Source organism: Mirounga leonina, unplaced genomic scaffold, assembly GCF_011800145.1.
Source record: "Mirounga leonina isolate KUSES-001 unplaced genomic scaffold, KU_Mleo_1.0 Mir_115, whole genome shotgun sequence".
Classification (NCBI taxonomy): domain Eukaryota; kingdom Metazoa; phylum Chordata; class Mammalia; order Carnivora; family Phocidae; genus Mirounga; species Mirounga leonina.
Window position 1 is genome coordinate 54,568,642 of NW_023270268.1, and position 22,469 is coordinate 54,591,110.

The 22,469-nt window shown below is 40.8% G+C and overlaps 1 protein-coding gene across 1 annotated transcript; it reads left to right on the forward strand.

Moving 5' to 3' along the window:
* The first annotated feature begins 12,340 nt into the window (after positions 1 to 12,340).
* On the forward strand, positions 12,341 to 21,552 carry OTOL1 (otolin 1). Its single transcript, XM_034989699.1, has 4 exons — positions 12,341 to 12,704; positions 16,593 to 16,682; positions 19,947 to 20,018; positions 20,654 to 21,552. The coding sequence occupies exons 1-4, from the start codon at positions 12,341 to 12,343 to the stop codon at positions 21,550 to 21,552; spliced, it is 1,425 nt and encodes a 474-aa protein (XP_034845590.1).
* The last annotated feature ends 917 nt before the right edge of the window (positions 21,553 to 22,469 follow it).

Below are 22,469 nucleotides of genomic sequence, written 5' to 3' on the forward strand. Positions count from 1 at the left end.
AGACCCCACACCTTTCACACACAGCTCCCCCCACCTTTCACACACAGCTCCCCCTCACCTTTCACACACAGTTCCCCCCACCTTTCACACACAGTTCCCCCCCACCTTTCACACACAGTCCTCCCCACCTTTCACACACAGCCCACCCCCTTTGACACACAGCTCCCCACCCCCCACCTTTCACACACAGCTCCCCCTGGCTGTCTTACAACCAGCGGACTGCATCAGCCCAAAAATTATCAAAAGCTGCACACGTGGACGTTCACACTGTGCTCTCCTCACCTCCTTTCTCCCTATCCCTAAAGTAGGAAAACTCCTTTGGCGGACACTTGGAATCCCTGTGAAGAAAATGAAAAAAGATGAAATTTGAGTTGTAATAATTTTGTTCTTGGCTTTGCCTAACCCCATGCTTAAAGCTTTCGTTTATGTTTTGGATATGTGGCGTGAGGGTTTATTTTTATGTCTAAATTTAATGTATATTTTTAACCTGTCTACTCACCCATGTGGGTGAGTTTGCATTTCCACCAACCAGTCACCTGAATTATTACTTTGTCCTGCCCTGTTTTGATTGCTCCCAGCTCTGCTGAGTGCAGTTCCTTTTCTGCACCCAATCCTGTGCCACAGGCCTCACTTGCCATTTGGAACATTCTGCTTCCTGCCATACTGCCTTGATTTAAGACAGGGTGGAAGGAGAAGAGGAGTAACTGAGAAAGTGGTGGCATGCATTGACGGAAAAAAACAGTATCCACACTTGCTGCTGGACTTTTTTTTTTTTTTTTTTTTAGTGTTAGATTCTGAACCAAAACCAATCCCTTTATCTAACAGAAAAATGCTGAAAAGGTTTTTATTTTACCGCACCCTTGTTAAATACAAGAAACATTTAACTTGGTGAAATGTAATATGATATTCAATGTGCTTAATAAAATTGTAATGGATTCACTTATTTAGACACTCTGGGAGAAGTAGTATCTTCTGGATAATAGAAATTATGGTGCTTTTGCTGCATCTATCAACACAAAGGGATGAGCAAAGCTTATCAGAGCTGATTACAATCACTCTGGAGTTGCCCTTAAAAAATCAAGTGAGAAATAAGAATCTGCCATTACAAAATTTCTCCTTCTTCCCTTTGATGGCGTTACATTTGTGAACGAGCTCAAAATCTGAGCTTTAGAAGGCCCGTCTGAGTTCCCAGGAAGAATGGGGCGGAAGGAAACAGCTGATCAGAAATCCTCCCTCGAGGTTGCTTAGCATTGAGAGCTCAACACCAGGCATGTTACAAAGGAAAGGAGAATAAGATCGGTCAATGGATGGATGTAGCTCTCCAGCAGAGAAGGAAGTCACGGCAGCAACTGTCCTTCCCCATTTTCCTTTTCCTCCTTGTTCTGGACCTTCCGCCTGAGGGTGACCACACAGGAAGTGGGTGTGACGGTAGTGATCCCTTGTAGCTGCTGCCCCTAACTCTCCACTCTACGTTGGATTATTCCTGAAGCAGGAAATTCATGGGGGAGGCCGACATCCCTGCAGGATGAACAAGCCCTGAGGTCATCCCCATGTCTTGACTGGAGCTCAGGCATCTTAGAACCCTGCCTCTTTTCCTTCCATAACTGAGCACAGGGAAAGCCTCTCAGCCCAACCCAGTTCATCCCACTCAAGCTAGTTATATCAGCAGTTGGGGCTAAGATCTCACTTTATTCCTAAAATCCACTCAGAGCAGCTAGGGGTTCATTACTCTGGTCTTAGGGAGACAAAAGTTAACTAGAATCATTCCTATGCAAACATTTGTGTGTCTAGGTTGTGCTGCCTAGTGCAAAATTATCTCAGATTCATTGTGTATTTTAAACTAAAACCTTGACCAATGACTAAACCTCATCTCATATTCCTAAGGGAAAGTAATTATTAATCATAGTCTTCTAGAATTTTCCCACATGTAGACTCCTACTGTGGTCTCTTATCTTCATTTTCTCAAGGTGATATATATTAACGCCACAATCTAAGAAACCTTCTAGACACAAACTGTAAAGTTAAATTCCAATTTAACTAAGTTGCAAATGCACTTTTCAGATAGATATTAAATGCAATAATGATTATTTTCTGGAAGGGGTTGATTTTTTAATTTATGAAATAATGGCAACAAAAATGTGAGCCTCTGTGTCTCTTACCGCCTGGACTACAGCAGCTCCCACTTGCTTTTACTGCTTCCTGTTTTGTCTCATCTGCAACCACCCTCCACACAGCAGCCAGGGTCTCTCAACTGCTCGAACATTCAGTGACTTCTTGTAGCCTGTAGAACAAAGCCCAAATCCTTATGGGACGGTCTATAGCAGCTACTCGGTGTGTCCTGGGGAAACCATGCCAGGCTCTCTCTCACTCTCTCACCCCAGACATGCAGAGCCTCTGGCCTTCCTGCTCTCTCTGTGACAGGGCACACTGGGCTCCAGCTGCTTGGAAAGCTCTTCTTGCTCCTCCTGTGACTAGCTCCTTCTGATTTGTCAGTGCTCTTTCCTCAGGCCTTCCTATCAGCTTAAGGCCTACTTCCTCCAATAGGCTTTCTCTAAGAACCTGTCTGAAACAATCTTTCTCTGTCACTCTTTATTAAATACCCCTATTTATTTCCTCCATCGTGCTTATTACAGTCTGAAATATTGATCATTTTTGCCATCTGATATTTATCACTGCCATTAAAATATAAGCTTTCTGACAGCAGATATTTTTTGCTCTAACTCCTGCCTATAATACAATGTCTGACTCAGAGTAAGTGTTTAATAAACATTTGTTGATGGAAAGAATGAAAGAATGATGTGCAACTTGGGTATGAAAAGGAGCACAGCATGGAATATCGGTTATAATGAAATGTGAAAAATTAAAAGTAACTATTAAGATAGGAAAAGAATGCTATATACATAAAAGTCCATCTTAGAATCTTATATAACTATACAGAGGTCAGAGGGGGAAGATTGCTCTGTATAAAGTCAGAAAAGGTCATCATTTTTGTAGCCTGACAACCGATCCACATATATCCACGAGCCTTAAATTATTTCAAAGTCTTTATTTATTTATTTATTTATTTATTTATTTATTTATTTATTTATTTAATTTGAGAGAGAGAATGAGTGAGAGAGCACATGAGAGGGGGGAGGGTCAGAGGGAGAAGCAGACTCCCTGTGGAGCAGGGAGCCCGATGCGGGACTCGATCCAGGGACTCCAGGATCATGACCTGAGCCGAAGGCAGTTGCTTAACCAACTGAGCCACCCAGGTGCCCTTTCAAAGTCTTTATATTTATACTTCGATCAGCATTCAAGAATGCACCTGAAATTACTGGCACAAAAACAGACACATAGATCAATGGAACAGAATAGAGAGCCCAGAAATGGACCCTCAACTCTATGGTCAACTCATCTTTGACAAAGCAGGAAAGAATGTCCAATGGAAAAAAGACAGTCTCTTCAACAAATGGTGTTGGGAAAATTGGATAGCCACATGCAGAAGAATGAAACGGGACCATTTCCTTACACCACACACAAAAATAGACTCCAAATGGTTGAAAGACCTCAATGTGAGACAGGAGTCCATCAAAATCCTAAAGGAGAACACAGGCAGCAACCTCTTCGACCTCAGCCGCAGCAACTTCTTCCTGGAAACATCGCCAAAGGCAAGGGAAGCAAAGGCAAAAATGAACTATTGGGACTTCATCAAGATAAAAAGCTTTTGCAAAGCAAACAGTCAACAAAACCAAAAGACAACCAACAGAATGGGAGAAGATATTTGCAAATGACATATCAGGTAAAGGGCTAGTATCCAAAATCTATAAAGAACTTATCAAACTCAACACCCAAAGAACAAAGAATCCAATCAAGAAATGGGCAGAAGACATGAAAAGACATTTTTCCAAAGAAGACATCCAAATGGCCAACAGACACATGAAAAAGTGCCCAATATCGCTCGGCATCAGGGAAATCTAAATCAAAACCTCAATGAGATACCACCTCACACCAGTCAGAATGGCTAAAATTAACAAGTCAGGAAATGACAGATGTTGGCGGGGATGCAGAGAAAGGGGAACCCTCCTACACTGTTGGTGGGCATGCAAGCTGGTGCAGCCACTCTGGAAAACAGTATGGTGGTTCCTCAAAAAGTTGAAAATAGAGCTACCATATGATCCAGCAATTGCACTACTGGGTATTTACCCCAAAGATACAAAAGTAGGGATCCGAAAGGGTACGTGCACCCCAATGTTTATAGCAGCAATGTCCACAATAGCCAAACTGTGGAAAGAGCCAAGATATCCATCGACAGATGAATGGATAAAGAAGATGTGGTATATGTACACAATGGAATATTATGCAGCCATCAAAAGGAATGAGATCTTGCCATTTGCAACAACGTGGATGGAACTGGAAGGTATTATGCTGAGTGAAATAAGTCAAGCAGAGAAAGACATGTATCATATGACCTCACTGATATGAGGAATTCTTAATCTCAGGAAAGAAACTGAGGGTTGCTGGAGTGGGGGGTGGGGTGGGAGGGATGGGTTGACTGGGTGATAGACACTGGAGAGGGTATGTGCTCTGGTAAGTGCTGTGAATTGTGCAAGACTGTTGAATCTCAGATCTGTGCCTCTGAAACAAATAATGCAATATATGTTAAGAAAAAAAAAAAAAGAAGGAGATAGCAGGAAGGGAAGAATGAAGGGCGGGAAATCAGAGGGGTAGATGAACCATGAGAGACGATGGACTCTGAAAAACAAACTGAGGGTTCTAGAGGGGCGGGTGGTGGGAGGATGGGTTAGCCTGGTGATGGGTATTGAGGAGGGCACGTTCTACATGGAGCACTGGGTGTTATGCACAAACAATGAATCATGGAACACTACATCTAAAACTAATGATGTAATGTATGGGGATTAACATAACAATAAAAAAATTAAAAAAAAAAAAAGAATGCACCTGAAATACAACATTGGTGTAGATTATACATTTGTAGGCTCAAAACATTGTGGGAGGATCTTTTTTAAAAGATTTTAATTTTTTATTTTAGAGTGGGGGGGAGGGGCAGAGGGAGAGAGAGAATCTCAAGCAGACTCCCCACTGAGCATGGAGCCCGATGCAGGGCTCGATCTCATAACCCTGAGATCATGACCTGAGCCAAAATCAAGAGTGAGATGCTTAACCCATTGATCCACCCAGGCTCCCCTGTGCAAAGACCTTTTGACAAAACTTTTTGGGACATAATTGGATCCAGTTAGTTTCTAATGGATTAAGATGTTATGGGTGGCCAAGGAGTGGGTGGGGTAAGAAGAAAGAGAATATAGGATTGGATATGAGATAGGATAAGACAGGCTGGGAGTTTATAATAAAGGGAATAGAGATAAAGTGAATTGAAAAGAAGAATGATACAGGATTCAAGATTAAGTACAGGATTAAATCTGGGATTTAGTATAGGTAATTGGGTACTAATGCAGTCATTGAAGAGGGGAGGGGCACAGGGCTGCCACTAGCTGCCAGGTTTGCCTCTAGCCTTCAGAGAATTGGGACTGTTCCCAATTGGGACTGTTTTTTTTTTTTTTTTTTAAGATTTTATTCATTTATTTGACAGAGAGAGACATAGCGAGAGAGGGAACACAAGCAGGGGGAGTGGGAGAGGGAGAAGCAGGCTTCCCTCAGAGCAGGGAGCCCGATGTGGGGCTCGATCCCAGGACCTTGGGATCATGACCTGAGCCGAAGGCAGACGCTTAACGACTGAGCCACCCAGGTGCCCCTGGGACTTTGTTCTTGATGCCCAGGGTAGAAACTGCAGAAAACTGCTGCCCGTGGTCACAGCCACCCACAGAGCCAAGACAGGAAATGATGTTGGTGTGCCAAACTTCAGTTCTGCCCAAGTCCATGCATTCCAACTGTGGCCAGCAGAAGAATAATGGCTTCTGCTATTTTTCTGTCTTCTATGTCTTATGAAAATGTCTCTCAATGTCAGAAACTAAACTGGAACCCTGATGACAAGAGATTCTGGGAAAAGTATTTCTCAGGCTTTGAGTCCTTGAGATAGAGAGGAGTACATAAAAGAAGGTGGAAATGGGGCCAGATGGCAGTCTGACACAATATGAGAATAGGAAATACCTGTCACGGCTTTGAAATACTATTTCTGGCTAGTTAATTTCATTAGATCTAATCCTCACTAAAAATAATAGCCCATAGTTACTAAGGGCACTATGTTAAGAGCTATTCATGCATTATCTCATTAAGTTTCACAACCACACAAAATGAAGCTACTATTATCTCCATTTTAGAATTGAGGAACCAAGACTTAGAGACATAGAGTAACCTGCTCCAAATGAAACAACTAGTAAGTAGAAGAGCTGAACCTTACTCATGACTATCTACAAAGCCAGTGGCTTTGTATAGTACTTGCTAGTCAGTTATTAAATTTCTTTTTTTTTCATGGTTTCAATGTAAATTTATTTATTTTTATTAACATATAATATATTATTTGTTTCAGGGGTACAGGTCTGTGATTCATCAGTCTTACACAATTCATGCGCTCACCATAGCACATACCCTCTCTAATGTCCATCCCCCAGCCACCCCATCCCTCCCACCCCCCACCACTCCAGCAACCCTCAGTTTGTTTCCTGAGATTAGGAGTCTCTTATGGCTTGTTTCCCTCTCTGGTTTCGTCTTGTTTCATTTTTCCTCCCCTTCCCCTATGTTCCTCTGCCTTGTTTGTCAAGTTCCCCATATCAGTGAGATCATATGATAATTGTCTTTCTCTGATTGACTCATTTCACTTAGCATAATACCCTAAATTTCTTTATAATCCATGGCCCTAGACTCAGCATGAAACTTGCCAAGTCATTTTACAAATGTAGACTTTTAAGTCCGTGTAAATACCTACCTTTATTGGGAAAAGAACTAACAGATCTTCAAAGAATGTTCTCCCAAGCATGGGCTCTATCTTAATGAGAGAGAAAGGTTTATCAGTAGAAGAAATGTAATGTCTCCTATATTTAGAGTGAAATTTTATGTTATGAGAAATTTTCACTTATTGATGAAATATCTACTGTTATAAAACCACATCATAGAATCTCAAGGTTAGAAGGGGCATTCAAGGTTGAAGAATCTTCAAGATCCCTTCTGATAGCATCTCAACAAGGGTTGGCCCAGCTTCTGTTCAGGAACTGTGAATGGGTGCAACTTCCAGGACTATGGGAGCTGATGGATGAGAAGGAGGAGCACACAGGAGGTCTGCTGCTGGGTAAAGATAAAATGGTGCTGCCTGGAGTCTGCTTAGTCAGTTTTGTCTCAATGACAGCAAATATGATGTTAGGCCAGAGGCTGGAACTATTGGTATTAGTTAGCCTTTGCTGCCAACATTGTCAAAACTCTATGGCTTACAAATTATAGCTTGAGTGTCTGTGGTGGATTCAAGATGGCCAGAGATTGTTTGGCACTCCTCCTATTGAGAATGAGAGCCGATGCCCCTTCCTTTTGAGTCTGGCTGGCCTCTGTGAGTGCTGTGACTAATAGAACTTAATGAAAGTGTCTTTTGTGCCATTCTCAGGTATAGCCTAAATGGATTGGCCACTTCCATGTTCTTGGAATACTCTCTTTGGGAGCCCTAAGGCATGACTGAAGAAATTTGACAATCTTGAGATTGGCATGCTAGAGAGACTGGGTGGTTGAAGAGCCCAGTTTTTTTCCATTTCTCTCAAGGTACTGGACTTGTAGTGAAGCCTTTCCAGACTAGCCCATGCACTAGCTGAACACTGCTACGTGATCCTAAGTTGATGTCTCATGGATCCTAAGCCCGATGTCTCAGGCCCAATTCCTGACCCATGAAATTGTGCGCTATGATAAAATGGTTATTTTCAGCCACTGAATTTCAGGTAGTTTGTTGCACCATGGTAGATAACTGGCATATGTCTGTGGGATTCATGAGGGCTGTCTGATCTAGACTGGCCTCAGCTGGTCTCACCTGGGCTCATCATGTGTCTGTGGATCAGTTGGGGACTGTTACCCAGATTGTGCTTGGCTAGGGCAGCTTACCTGAGGCGGCTCTGCTCCACGTGTCTCTCATCCTTCTCTGTGACCAGCAAGCTTGGCCATGTACATCCTTCTCATGGAAATGACCAAAAAGTGCAAGAGAGCAAGTGGAAACACATAAAGGCTCTTGAGACCTAGGCTTGGAAATGGCACCCTGTCACTTATCCTCATTCTATTGGCTGAAGTCCCATCATGGCTGAACTCAAAGTCAAGAGTATGGAGTATAGACCTCATTTCTTTTGTGGAAGATGATGCAAAATCAAAGAGTGTGAATACAGGGAGGAGTGGAAAACTGGAGAATATAATGCAATCTACTACATTTACTTCATTTTGGTTCAGCAAACTTTTATGGGATATGTATAATTGGCAAACATTATGCACTGGGAACACACACACGTGCGCACACACACACACAAAGAGAGAGAGAGAGAGACCTAATTTCCTGCTCTTGAAATGCTTATAGCCCAGCCGATCTTCAGGATGAGTAAAAAGGCTTACTGTATTTGTGTTTATCAGGGACTTCAACCTCCTTTTAAATCTTTACTTCTAATCTCTCTGTTAAGGTTTATACCTGTATTAAACTTCAGACTTAGCATTTGAGTTATGTTTTACTGTTACTGTGACTTAAAATTTGGTCAGAAGTCCTTACGTGCTTAACTCGCTGTGGAAGTTTTCTTTGGTTAGGTTTTTATGTATTTGTATAAACATGAAAAAATTCCAATTAAAAAGAAATATATATATGTACCGTCAGCTTGCTATCAACTTTTGCTTTGCTGTTTTTCAAAGGGCTTTATGTTTTCCTCATCTCTGATTCCTGGGAAGCTTCATCATAGTCTTAAGGTACCAACTATATTATCCTTTAATATCTATATTTAAATTGGGAAGCAGGAAGTCACAATGCAAGGAAAACATATATGAGGACAATTCACACTCTCAAATAGGGACACTGAGCACTTTCCTTATATTAGTTGCTCTGCTCATTTTTTTCTGTAGCTCTTTAGTTTCTGGTTGAATGTTTCCCTCTGTAACTTTGTTTGCTCCACACTAATACATTCCACTGTCAGAACCAGATTTCTCATCTCTCTTCTTCATATCTCCCATTTTTAAGTTCCTGTTTCTTCTCTGTGGGAAACCACTTTCTTCTACTGAAGGGCCTAGAGGTGAGCTCCATGAAGGGTTCAACTTAGTTCCTTCTGCAGGCTCAATAATCACACATTAATCCCCAGGCAGTGTGGCACAGTGGAAAGTGCATGGCTGATTTGGAGTCATATGGGCCTAGATGTTAATTGTAACTCTATTGCTTACTCACACTGTGATCTCGGGCAAGCTACTTAACTTTTCTGTGCCTGAGTTTTTAAGTTTTTATTTAAATTCCACTTAGTTAACATACAGTATAATATTAGTTTCAGGTGTACAATATAGTGATTCAACATTTACATACATCACCCTGTGCTCATCACAACAAATGCACTCCCTAATCCCCATCATCTATTTCACCCATCTCCCCCCCGCCCCCCACCTCCTCTCTGGTAACCAGCAGTTTGTTCTCTATAGTCTTGGTCTATCTGTCTGTCTGTCTGTCTGTCTCTTTTTACCCCTTTGCTCATTTCTTTTGTTTCTTAAATTCTACATATGGGTGAAATCATACAGTATTTGTCTTTCTCTGACTAGCTTATTTCACTTAGCAGAATACTCTCGAGCTCCATGTTGTTGCAAATGGCAAGATTTCATTCTTTGTTATGACTAATATTCCATTCTATCTATCACCTACCTATCTATCTATCTATCTATCTATCTATCTATCTATCTATCTATCTAACCTATCTATCTCATATCTTCTTTATCCATTCATCAGTTGATGGACACTTGGGCTATTTCCATAATATGGCTATTGTAGATAATGCTGCTATAAACATTGGGGTGTGTGTATCTTTTTGAATTAGTATTTTTATATCCTTTGGGTAAATAAGGTAGTTCTATTCTCAACTTTTTGTGAACCTCCATACTGTTCTCCAGAGTGGCTGCACCAGTTTGCATTCTCATCAACAACGCAAGAGGGTTCCCCTTTCTCCACATCCTCACCAACACCTGTTGTTTCTTGTGTTGTTGATTTTAGCCATTCTGACAAGTGTGAGGTGGTATCTTATTGTAGTTTTGATTTGCATTTCCCTGATGATGAGTGATGTTGAGCATCTTTGGTCTGTTGGCTGTCTGTATGTCTTCTTTGGAAAAATATCTATTCTGTCTTCTGCCCATTTTTAACTGGATTATTTTTTGGGGTGTGTGTGTATATTGTATGTTTTGTATATTTTGGATACTAACCCTTTGTCAAATATGTCATTTGCAAATACTTTCTCCCATTCTGTAGGTTGCCTTTTAGTTTTATTGATTGTTTCCTTTACCGTGCAGAAACTTTATTTTGATGTAGTCCCAATAATTTATTTTTGCTTTTGTTTCCCTGCCTCAAGAGACATATCTAGAAAGAAGTTGCTATGGCCAGTGTCAAAGAAATTACTGCCTGTGTTCTCTTCTAAGATTTTTATGGTTTCAGGTCTGACATTTAGGTCTTTAATCCATTTTGAGTTTATTTTTATGTATGCTGTAAGAAAGTGGTCCAGTTTCATTCTTTTTTTTTTTTTTTTAAGATTTATTTATTTATTTTGAGACAGAGAGTTGGATAGATATGTTTGGTAACCGTGGTTTATGTGCTCACTCTTGCAGGGGCCTGGGGGGAGAAAGGGGCATGGGATCTATATTTGGGGAAATGCAGTGTGATCATTCGCCCTTCATACTTTCCTCTTTGCTTTTGTTCTTTTTCATCTTTACTGGTAGACTGTACACTCCCTGAGGACAGAGGTCATGGCTTATGTTTGTTTCTCAGTGCTTGTGACATTGTTGATATTCAGTAAATATTGGCTGAGTGGATGAATATGGTAGCAAAGATAGCTTGAAGGAAAGTAAGCATTTTTGGATTTTTATATGATTTTAGAAATGTAGCATCCTATCATTGTCCATTCTCATCTGTTCTGATTTATTCTGTCTCCTCTCTAGCTCTTCCATTGATCCTATGCTTGGATTTATTGTTCTTTAATCTCATCCTTATAAATGCCATGTGATTCGTGGGAAAGGGTTGAGCCTTTGAAGTTAAACAGACCTGGATTTCAGTTCTGAATTCACAACTTCCTGATTGTGTGATCTTGAGTGAGGCATTTAACCTCTTGGTCCCTGTGTCCTTATTCGTGAAGGCGATCAATGGTGTGTCTTCTACCTGGCAGAGCTGTTTTGAGAACTGATTGGATTGATGAATGTAAGGCTCCGACTCATAGTAGGAGCTCTGTACATACTAGGTGTTATCACTGTCCTTATTTCTGTTTTCTTTACCCTTGCACTCTTCCTTTTTCCAACCAGAAAACATGCATTTCTAACCCTGGCCATCTGTTAGCAGCCTCTGGACTGCTGAGAGTTGCTGGGTACCACACCACTAAGAACTTCACAATTTCACTTCATTGGGAACTGTATATCATATCCCTCTGGTTAATAAAAGCCTTAATAAGAAGAGTCACTCTTTGCCCCACTAAAGTAATACAAGGATAAATGTGACTTTTCAGAAAAACTCCTCAAATTATAAAGCAAAGAATTGGAGAGTTAAATGACATGTGAAGAATCTAAGGACATAGCATATTTTCAAGTTTATGATATTTTATTCTCTCTCTCTCTCCATTTATTACAGTAGAGTCTAAAAAATTATTCTTAGAACAGGACCATTAGCCCTAGTAGATTTAAGGACTCTTTCACCAGTATTTTTTCTTGAAATAATTGAGTTTGCTGGAATAAACTACTCAGCTCAGTATTTTTCATCTCCCTCTAATACAAATGTATTTGATTCCTATAAATCTGAGTGAGGTCAGTCAGGAAATTATACATATTTGTTCTCCACAGGGTGTATAAGCTATTAAGTCATGTTGCATTTATTATAGATCATGTTTACTAGTTGGCGAGATAATTTGAAGTATTGAGAACAATATTTTAGAACATGTAATGCTAGGAAAACAACCAGAAAGGAGAATTGAAGCAAAATGTTCCTTATAATAAATACTTTAAGTAAATAAAATATCCTGTTGTGCTTCAAGCATATATTTGCATTAAAATACATTAAAAATATCGTTCAATATTATGCATAACATTTATTCTTATGTTTCATATATGAATCTATATTTCCTTCTTATATGTTTATATCACTTACTAATTGCATTGGATCTCATGTAATAGGTGTATTTATTCCCATTATATCTTTCTTCCAGCCTCAAATATGTGGATGTTTTCTTGGCTTTGTGCCATTTTAATTATTTTGGCGATCGCTGGTATGGACCCAGTAGCAAAGACCACACCACATACCAAATTTACGAAGAAATCTGAGGGAAAAGAGATGCCGAAGGGTCTCAAGCCGTCCAGTGGCCCAGCTCCAGAAGAAGAGGAAATTCCTTTCATGGAAGTGGCTGAACTGGCAGAACCGACCCCAAGCCCCCTCGCCCTAGACTCTGCCTTTGGTGCTGCCAGTCTCTTCCCCTTTGAAAACTTCACTCTTGACACGGCCGATTTCTTTTTGAACTGCTGTGATTGTTGTTCATTTGTACCAGGGCAAAAGGGAGAACCCGGAGAGACTGGGAAGCCAGGTACTTGACAATACCCAAAGCCATATTTGTTACCTGTGTATCCTTGGAGTTGAGAGGTGGGTTGGAGGCAGAATTGCCCAGAGGGTTTCTGCGTGTCCTACAAATGGTGACAGGCCTAGGTGTAACATGGTGACAAATGCAAATGGGTGCTGTGTTGCCTGTTAGCCACATGTGTGGCTATTAATAAAAATAAACATAAAGATTACTATTAAACATTCAGTTCCTCAGTCACACTAGCCACATTTCAAATGCTCAGTGGTGACGTGTGGCCAATGACTGCTATATTGGGCTGTTCGGATACAAGCACTTCCATTGTTGCAGAAAGTTCTATTGGAAAGTGCTGGTGAGAGCAGAAACTGGGCTACCAACCCAAGTGCTGGCACACGGTTCTTCAAATTATGCATTTCCTAGCAGTACAGTTATCTCATTAATGGCCGATATAAAAAGGGTAAGTGAAAATTCTGCTGTCTAGTTAGAGTGTGTGCTGACTGATGGGTTTCTGGAGTGCTTTTTGTAGTTCGGATTAGAAATGGCATGTCTGTGAGGTGGAGAATAAGGGGCAGGATTCAGTTTGCTCTTCATTGAAATTCCAGGGCAACACTGTATCCTTGCCCCACAGTTTTCTCCATTGAAGATCATGGTTACGTATTTCAAAATTCCAGATACCTTTAATATATACATGATGCATATGCTGAGTTTTACTGTAATACATTTCAGCTTTTACATGTCATATAGCAGATAACTCAGGTAAAATTGAGATCAGAATGTCAATTTCAAATTTGCTATCCCCTGGGGGAAAAATGACTATATAGATATATTTGTTGTGTCTTGCCAAAAGAACTTAAAGTTATAAAATCAGGAATTGTGTATCTTCGTTAAGCTTTTCATTCATTTTATCTTATAATAGGAACCTTTTGGGGAATGTGATCAATATTCATGCAGAGCTGGAATTAAAGGGTACGGTTGTTGGGCAGTGGTCAGGGCACAGAGATTTCTGGGTTGCTGAAACATTATTGGAAATGCAATGATACTGAGAAAATTACATTTACCAGAATTTCTCTTAGTATCGTATCTGTCTGGGGAGCTGCTTGGGGGGTGAAGACCCCCAAGGGCATGGTCAAGTAAACACAGCTGGTTGCTAAACTGTCTTCTAAGGCCATGGGTCTGTCGCATCAGAGCTTTTGTTTTACCGATCAGTGGATTAGCTGGGCTGTTCTCAGAGCTCAGTCTCTCCTTTAAATACATAGGACAAATATTTTGGAGACATGCCAAATTCTTTGCCTGCCTCGGGTGCTCATGCATTTTAGTCTGACTGGTTCTGCACAGAGCGTAGTGTTTAAAAGCTCAGAATGTCTTGTCTCTCACAGTCCTACCTTGGGGAAGCTTCATTACCTATTGTATTCAGTTTTCAAAATAGTAAAATGGGATAAGAATAATACCAACTTCATGGGGTCATCAAGAGACGGAATGAGGTAATAGATATAGAAAGGCTCAGTGCAGTACCTGGGATAGGATAAATGCTCAATAAACTGTGTTTCTTTTTCCAGTAGTAGGAGCCTTTTCCTATCTTGGGAAGTAGCCCGACAGGGTCTTGTTTCTGAGATTCATAGACATTTGTTCTAGCTTTTCCAGTGTTTCAAAAATACTGTTTTGTTAAAAAAATTAGAGATCTAGCATAAGAGGGACATTAATCAAACTTGAAAATGAAAATGAACCTACTCAAACACAACTATTTTAATTTTTTCTTCATTATCTTTCAGTTCTTGGCCACATGAACACACACACACAACACATTGCATACATGACATTCACATTATCCACTATAATCCACTATACTGTAGATACTAATTATAGACTTTAAAAGTCACAAGCCTAATAGTTTCTGAATGTAAATGTCTTAAAGTGTACAGATACAGCTAATAGATAGCAAAGGTAAGATTCTGTGTGAAATTTTATCTCCAGCTTCTCTCATTTGGTTCAGTTATAATTGTAGTTACCTACTATGCGCCAAGAACCATTAAGCACTTTTTACTGTGTCTAATCTTGCACAAACTGTTAAAAATATTATTGCATTTTAGTGAATGATTTAATCACATTTCCAAGAGTTTTAGGTAATTCTAGAGGTTATACTCCCTCTCAGTGTCGAACGTGGAGTCAGATTTGTGCACCATCAAGCCCCTGCTCTTCCCGTATGTCCAGCCTTACAGTATTTATACCAATCTCACCCACATGCATGTGTCACCTAGATGGATGAGGGAGGGATGCTGCCCCTTGTGCCCTCCCATGTGGTTTCCATGTGCTCCCTGTGCCAACCTGGATGCTGCCCTTTATCATTTCCCTCAGGAGTATAACCACACCAGGCATTTGGGACTCGTGAGGAAGGGGGACATTGCACAGTGGACCGCAACTGGCCATCTTGCTTGCTTCTGCCTGCACTGCCCATTCCTTCACTCCTTTCCTCTCTGCTCTCCTTTTTTTTTCTACACAGAACTTAATCACCACCTTTGCTTATTTGAGTTTGCCTTTGGCTTTAACCTCCATCACAAGCACTTTCTTCCAAACAAATGTAGTGTTTTTTCAAAGAAAAATTCTGTTGAATATAATTTTCTCCACTCCATTGGCCTTAGTGACAAAAATTAAGATGAAATAGTACAATTTTATTGAGCTCACTTATCTCTATAGTTAACTTCCAATGAACCTGGCCATAAAATATTCCAGTCAGGGGTTGTGAAAGAATTCCTATGGCTCGAACAAGGCTGGGTGTGCAGGAAGGGTAATTATCCTAGGTTCAGGGTCCCTGTGTGGCCCAGGTAAGTGGAAAGGACCTGCACTGCCTGGATGAGACAGGACACCCAATGACGTCTGAGCCCTGCACCGTGTGACCCTAGCCTGCCTCTCAGCCTCCTTCATCTGATCATTAGCTCTACCCACTCTGCTCTTCTTTCAGTTTCTTGAAAACACTGTGGTCTTTTCCATACTTGTTTTTCCTGAAATACTCATCTATGGTTTTTTTTGCTTCAGAAAATCCTAATTTGTTCATTGGATCTTAGCTTAATGCCATTTTTTCAGGGATGTCTCCTCTGCTCCCATAAATTAGTTCTCTTACCACAATCTATACTAGGATCTTCCTATTTTCTTTGACATCACTAACTACAATGTGATACCTTCCTCAGCTCCATGGGGGAAAGGACAGCTGGGATGTCGATGGCTGATGCCGAGCACCTGGCAGGGTACTGGTGTACGGCTGGCTGCCTCAGCAATAGTTCCTGAAGAATTGCATAAGCGAGTGAATGGGAAAACCAAAAGTGCTAGGTATTGTGGTTTTACTTCCAATTTGAAAGTGTGGTCCACATGAGGTGAAGAGCCAGATAATCATTTTGTTCTTGTTGTTCGATATGGCACTGCTTCCCTGAATCATTTGATTGCTGCCACGAATCCAGTGACAAGTACTGATGGGCTCAATTTATCTATTCAGGTAGTACGAAATTACAAATCAGACAAAAATATTGTCCTGAGAGTTATGTAGTAGTTTATTCTTACCCATATATATATTTTTAAAGATTTTATTTATTTATTTGACAGAGAGACACAGCGAGAGAGGGAACACAAGCAGGGGGAGTGGGAGAGGGAGAAGCAGGCTTCCTGCTGAGCAGGGAGCCTGATGTGGGGCTCGATCCCAGGACCTTGGGATCATGACCTGAGCCAAAGGCAGATGCTTAATGACTGAGCCACCCAGGTGCCCCTATTCTTACCAAGATTTTATTATTAGGACACTGACAGTCATTGGTCTCAATAAAATGACTGCTTAAAAAAAATTTTTTTTTCAGAACTAATGCATTTCAAAAGAGAATTTTTTTTATCCTGATGATTTTTAAATCTCATTTCCAGGTCTTAAGGGAGAGGCTGGTGATATGGGGATCCCAGGGCCACCAGGAATTGTCGGACCCCAAGGTCCAAAAGGCCAAAAAGGAGAGAAGGGTAGGTAATTATATTGATTTCATGTCAAAACTCAAGATGTGTTCTGCATCATTTTTCAGGCAAGCAACTTGCAAAGTAAATACCATATTCTTGCAGATAAAACAATTTTTTAAAAAGATTTATTTATTTATTTGAGAGAGAGAGCATGGACAGGGGGGAGTGGCAGAGGGAGAGGGAGAAGCAGGCTTCCCGCTGAGCAGGGAGCCCGATGCGGGACTCCATCCCAGGACCCTGGGATCGTGACCTGAGTGGAAGGCAGACGTTTAACTGACTGAGCCACACAGGTGTCCTGTAGGTGGAACCACTTTTAAAAATGCAAAAACTTGGTAAAGCATGTTGTAAGTTACATTCAATATAAAAAGGTTAACTTTATATATAGCCCATTGAAAAATTTTACACTTTCCTGGTAACATTTCTCTCTTTCTCTCCATCTCCCTCCCCCTGCATACACGGAGGCTCTCACACATCTTTTCTGTCTCTCATTGGCCACACAGCTGACCTAGTGACTGGGAGCCACAGGGCGTAGTCTCTGGGGGGGCGTGTCCTTTCTTATATACTACTGAGTGAGCTCTTACTTATGAGGCAAATTAATTTTGTATTAGATAGAACTAACTAGAGCAGGCAATCCTATAGAACATTCTGTTTAGGTGGGTAGCATCTCTGCTAAGGAGAATAGGACATGGCCTTTGGCTCGCTCAAATCTAGGCAATGCCTATGGTGGGAAGAGGACTGAATTAAAATGAAAGAAATTGAGCTTGTAAGAATGACCTTGGACTTTTACCTTATCTGGAAACCAAGGGGGAATAGTCTAGATATTTACTTATACCCTGTTTATTATCAAAGAAGATTTGTGGTTATGTGTGCTTTCATAGATCTTTTCCAGCTCAGCAATTCTATAATTCCATAGATGCATCAGCCAGGAGGGTGTCCTGCCCTGGGAAATCCCTGGTTCTCTAAGTGCTTCAAGACACTGAGGGAAGGTTACAGATTCACTGGGACATTTAGAAATTCCTCAGTGAAAACTGCCAGCCTGTAGGAATACCATCTATCCCTCAAGTTAAATGTTTTAGCCTCAGTGTCACATGTCAAAAGACCTAATATCATCTATACATCACCCTCCACATGGCTCAGAAACTGTCTAACTCATTTCTGGTAGAACATTCAGTGAAGTAATTACTCAAAAAAGATGCTAAGGTGAGAGAGCTACTTCACACTTGTCAGTTATGCGATTTTCACTCTCAGAAACATTTAATCCTTTTGTGGCTGAATTATGTTAGCAGAAAACCCTGTGAAATAAAGATGAGTGATGAACCTCCCCAGTGATTCATACTTTTTGGAAGCTAGACTTCTGGAAGTAGAAGAAAAAACAGGGAAGTATCATAAGATAAGGTTCTTAAGAATATGCTTTGATGAAGGATCAAAAGTAGAAATTCATTCAGCCAGTCTCTATAAAGTGGCAACTTTACTTTCCTTTTACTTCCAGACTTAGCTTGGACTCTTGGTTAAGATTGAAAGTTAGAAAAATAAATGAGTTGAATGACTGCAATTCTGGTTGACCACAACCTGATTAAGTACATCCAGTGTAAGCAGTTAAATTCCTTAAATGAATTTGAGAACCAGAGTAACTGTGCAGTGATGGTTGGCATATGAGTATTGACAAGCATGGGCAATAGAATTGTCCTTCACTTCCAGTCAGAGTTCAGTTCTCTCCAAAGGGATCCGGACATTTTCCTGATGGCCTATGGGTTAATTTCCAAATTGTAAATTTTATGTGGAATGGTAATGGGAGGGGATTAGCTACTTAGGAAACTGCTGAGCAGCTTATGGTGGAATTTCTCTAGTTCGTCTTGTGAAATCTGGGGGAGTCTCTTCTCATGACTTGTAACTTGACTTAGGAGATCTTTTTCCCTAGCAAAATAAAACAAAAAGAGTTAGTTATATCATAAATAACATGGTTGGCAAATTGATGCCAACCAATGTTATATGCAGTCATATTTGACTCTGCAAATTTGTAAACTTTCATAACTCAGGTTTTTTTTTTAAGATTTTATTTATTTGAGAGACAGAGAGTGAGAGAGCACAAGCAGGGAGAGTGGCAGAGGGAGAGGGAGAAGCAGGCTCTCCACTGAGCAGGGAGGCCAACGTGGGGCTCAGTCCCAGGACCCCGGGATCACGACCTGAGCTGAAGGCAGACGCTTAACCAACTGAGCCACCCAGGTGCCCCTCATGCCTCAGTTTTTTTCTGTGATAAAAAAAATCTGCTCTACCTTTTGTGAAGGGAGATGCTATACATTTTTGTAAGTGAAAAATGTTCCAATTAATGACATGTGCTCTATTATATGAGCCTCCCTGTTATACAAGAGGCTGTATTAATATCAAATAAGAATTCATTTTGAATTTAAAAGGCTGGATTAAATTTTAAAAAATCATGTTAAGAGCTTGGAACATTACCTGGTACAAAGGAAATGCTCAATAAGAGTTAACTATTATTTTACTATGATTATTTATAATTAAAATAAATTCAGTGTGACTGTACTATAACAGGATGGGCCTTTAGCCAGGCCCAATATGAAAAGCCACTTTGTGGTATCCTGGCAAATATCTAAAAACCTGCATGTTTAGATTTCTTTTCAAACATAAATTCTCACAGTTCTACGATTTGTCTAAAGTGTGTATGAAAAATTTTCCAAACAAAATGAAAATTGGTTTCTCGTTTATGTTCTATGTCAAGGACTTTATATTTATATTTGTATCTATATTTATATTTACTTTCCTGGAAAGGTTTTTTGATATGATTGGTTTTAGCTAACTGCAGAATATTGTGCTCTTTGTTTAAACTTACATGGTGGTGACACTGTTTTTTTAGGCATTGTGGGGAATATAAAGAAGGGGTTGTTTTCAGTGTCATTCAAAATTCATAAGAAGAAAAACACAAGCACATACATAAATAACACAAGGCAAAATGTCATGAATTTCATGAGAGATTTGAAGAGCTATGTGAATGTGGCGGGGCGGGGGGGGGGGGTTGGAAAAGCTGAATTCTGTTTGAAGAGATTGGCACTATCCCCAAATCTCTTTTAAATGTTTTACCATCAACTGGGACAAAATATTCCTAATGATGCTCAATATATCATTTTTCCATGTGGTTTTACCTTTATGCATTTTGGTAAGGGAAGCATTGGAATGTGACATGGTTGGGAAATGGATCTTAGTTACATCATAGCTACCGTAGTTGGAAGAAAGGTAATCTTGGTATCATTTCAGGATTAAAAGGAGAACGTGGGGACCAAGGAACAAGTGGAGTTCCAGGATACCCAGGAAAACCTGGAGAACCAGGTAGAGCATAAACTGTATCTATCCTGTACAGTCATGTGCACAGCATAGCTCCTAATTTTCTTCCTGCTTGTGCTTAAAGTTATCCGGGAGGTAAGATGAAATATGAATTGCTATTATTCTAATAATTCCGTGTACTACTGATTGCCGGAGTGTAGCAAGTACTGGTCTGGTAGTTTGGAGACTAGATATAAGCATCTGAACTCGTGACCTCAGTCTAGCTGTCCTTGGGAAAAAGATCCCTGAATCTTTGTGGGTTTCCGTTTCTTTGCCAGTAAGATTTTGGGTTTGGAAGGGCGTAATGGAGATTTAGGAGAATACTTGGGTGGGGCCAAAATGCAAAGTGTAATGGACCATAATGGGCCACTATAGTTCGAAACTCTTTATTGCCTTAAAAGTGAAAGAAAGATAGAACCAGATTTATGAGCTCTAAATGGAAGCCCTGGCTTCTTGGTGGCATTAACTCCTCCCCGTGTGAGAGAGCAGCGTGATCTGAACGGCACAGACGTGGCTGTGGCGAAAGTCAGGTTTCCAGTCCCAGGCATGAGGTTTCGTTTCTGTTCCGTGAGCTCGGTGATGATAGGGTTCTGTTCATAGTCTATGTGATCCTTAAACATTATTTTAATCTTCCGTTTCAGGTGGCCTTGGTCCTAAGGGGGATAGAGGAAACATCGGACTGGCGGGAGTGAAAGGACAAAAAGGCTCCAAGGGGGACACGTGTGCAAATGGTACCCAAGGAGATAAAGGAGACCGGGGGGCTGTGGGCTCACCAGGCTTGAATGGAGAGCCTGGGGCCAAGGGCGAGAAGGGCGAGATGGGGGATAAGGGCTACTGCGGAGAGTCTGGGGAGAGGGGACGAAAAGGAGAAAAAGGGGAGGAGGGTCTGAAAGGAGAAAAAGGTAGCAAAGGAGATACTGGAATGGAAGGCAAAGGTGGCCCAGATGGCCTGCCCGGGGCCCCAGGGGACCCAGGGGTTAAAGGAGAAAAGGGAGAGTTAGGTCCCCCTGGTCTTGTGGGACCTGCAGGGCCAAAAGGTGAGCTTGGGAGCAAAGGAATCCGAGGATCTATTGGCAAAAAGGGCTCTCGGGGCCTCAAAGGCTCCAAGGGGGAGGTAGCCAGAGTCCAGCGGTCAGCTTTCAGTGCTGCTTTATCAAAGCCTTTCCCTCCTCCCAACATCCCTATCAAATTTGACAAGGTTCTCTATAATGACCAAGGGAATTACAGCCCCATCACCGGCAAATTTAACTGTAGTATTCCTGGGGCATATGTTTTCTCCTACCACGTCACTGTGAGGGGCCGACCCGCTCACATCAGCCTGGTGGCCTGGAATAGGAAGAGGTTCAAATCCAGAGAAACGCTCTATGGTCATGAAATAGACCAGGCCTCTTTCCTCATCATCCTGAAATTAAATGCAGGGGACCAAGTCTGGCTGGAAGTTTCAAAAGATTGGAACGGGGTATATGTCAGCCCTGAGGATGACAGCATTTTTACCGGGTTCCTTTTGTACCCAGAGGAAAATTCTGGAATTTCACCATAAACTTGTGTCTCCAACACTGTAGTTTAGGTTCAGTGGAATAAGTCAGGCAACATAAGGTAGCACGATTAAAAAGAGTAACTCATTATTTTTTTTGTAATTATAAAAATAATGCAGAAAAAGTAAGAAGAAATTATATCCCCTAGAGTCAATTATTATGCCTATTTTAAGACATCACCTTTTCTTAAAAATTAAAAAAAAATTTTTTTAGCAAGCAAGAGAGGGAGAATGGGACAGGGGCAGAGGGAGAGGGAGAGAGAAAGAAACTTAAGCAGGCTCCACACTCAGCACAGAGCCTTAGGTGGGGCTTGATCTCACAACCCTGAGATTGTGACCTGAGTAGAGACCAAGAGCTGGATGCTTAACCAACTGAGCCACCAGGTGTCCCTTAAGACATCACCTTTTTAAAATAATATATTTATATGTATTTGAAAGTACGTATCTATTAACTTTGTAGCTAGCTTTTTTTTTCATTTAGCATTATAATGGCATTTCTCATGCCATTTAGATAATACCTGTATGGAAATATGATTGATGTCTGTAATTAATAAATATATTCTTACTGAATATCTTCTATATCTCATATCAATGTGTGCAACTCTTTTCTGTGTGAGTGTAAGGCTAACAAGTGACACATGATGGGTGGGTGTCTCTCAAATGTTTAGAAACTGTTAGGATTGCCTTCCAACAAAATGGAGCTATTCCCATGTTAGTAGAATTCAGGGAGAATACACAGAAAGAATGCTAAAGACTAGCTAAACTGTCTTTAAAATGAGTCACTGTAAAGGTTTGCCCATAAAAAAACCCTGTATTAGATAGACTTGTATGTTGGGTAAAAGATGAAAAGAAAGTTGATAAAGATATTGCTCAGTCATAGCAAAGATCCAGCCATTCATCAGATTATTGTATTTAGAAAAACT

Bases quoted from the DNA above. Each gene is read 5' to 3' on its own strand.
- OTOL1 (XM_034989699.1), top strand. From the start codon at position 12,341: ATGTGGATGTTTTCTTGGCTTTGTGCCATTTTAATTATTTTGGCGATC. The intron at 12,705-16,592 runs GTACTTGACAAT...TCTCATTTCCAG, and splicing joins CGGAGAGACTGGGAAGCCAG to GTCTTAAGGGAGAGGCTGGT. The intron at 16,683-19,946 runs GTAGGTAATTAT...GTATCATTTCAG, and splicing joins AGGCCAAAAAGGAGAGAAGG to GATTAAAAGGAGAACGTGGG.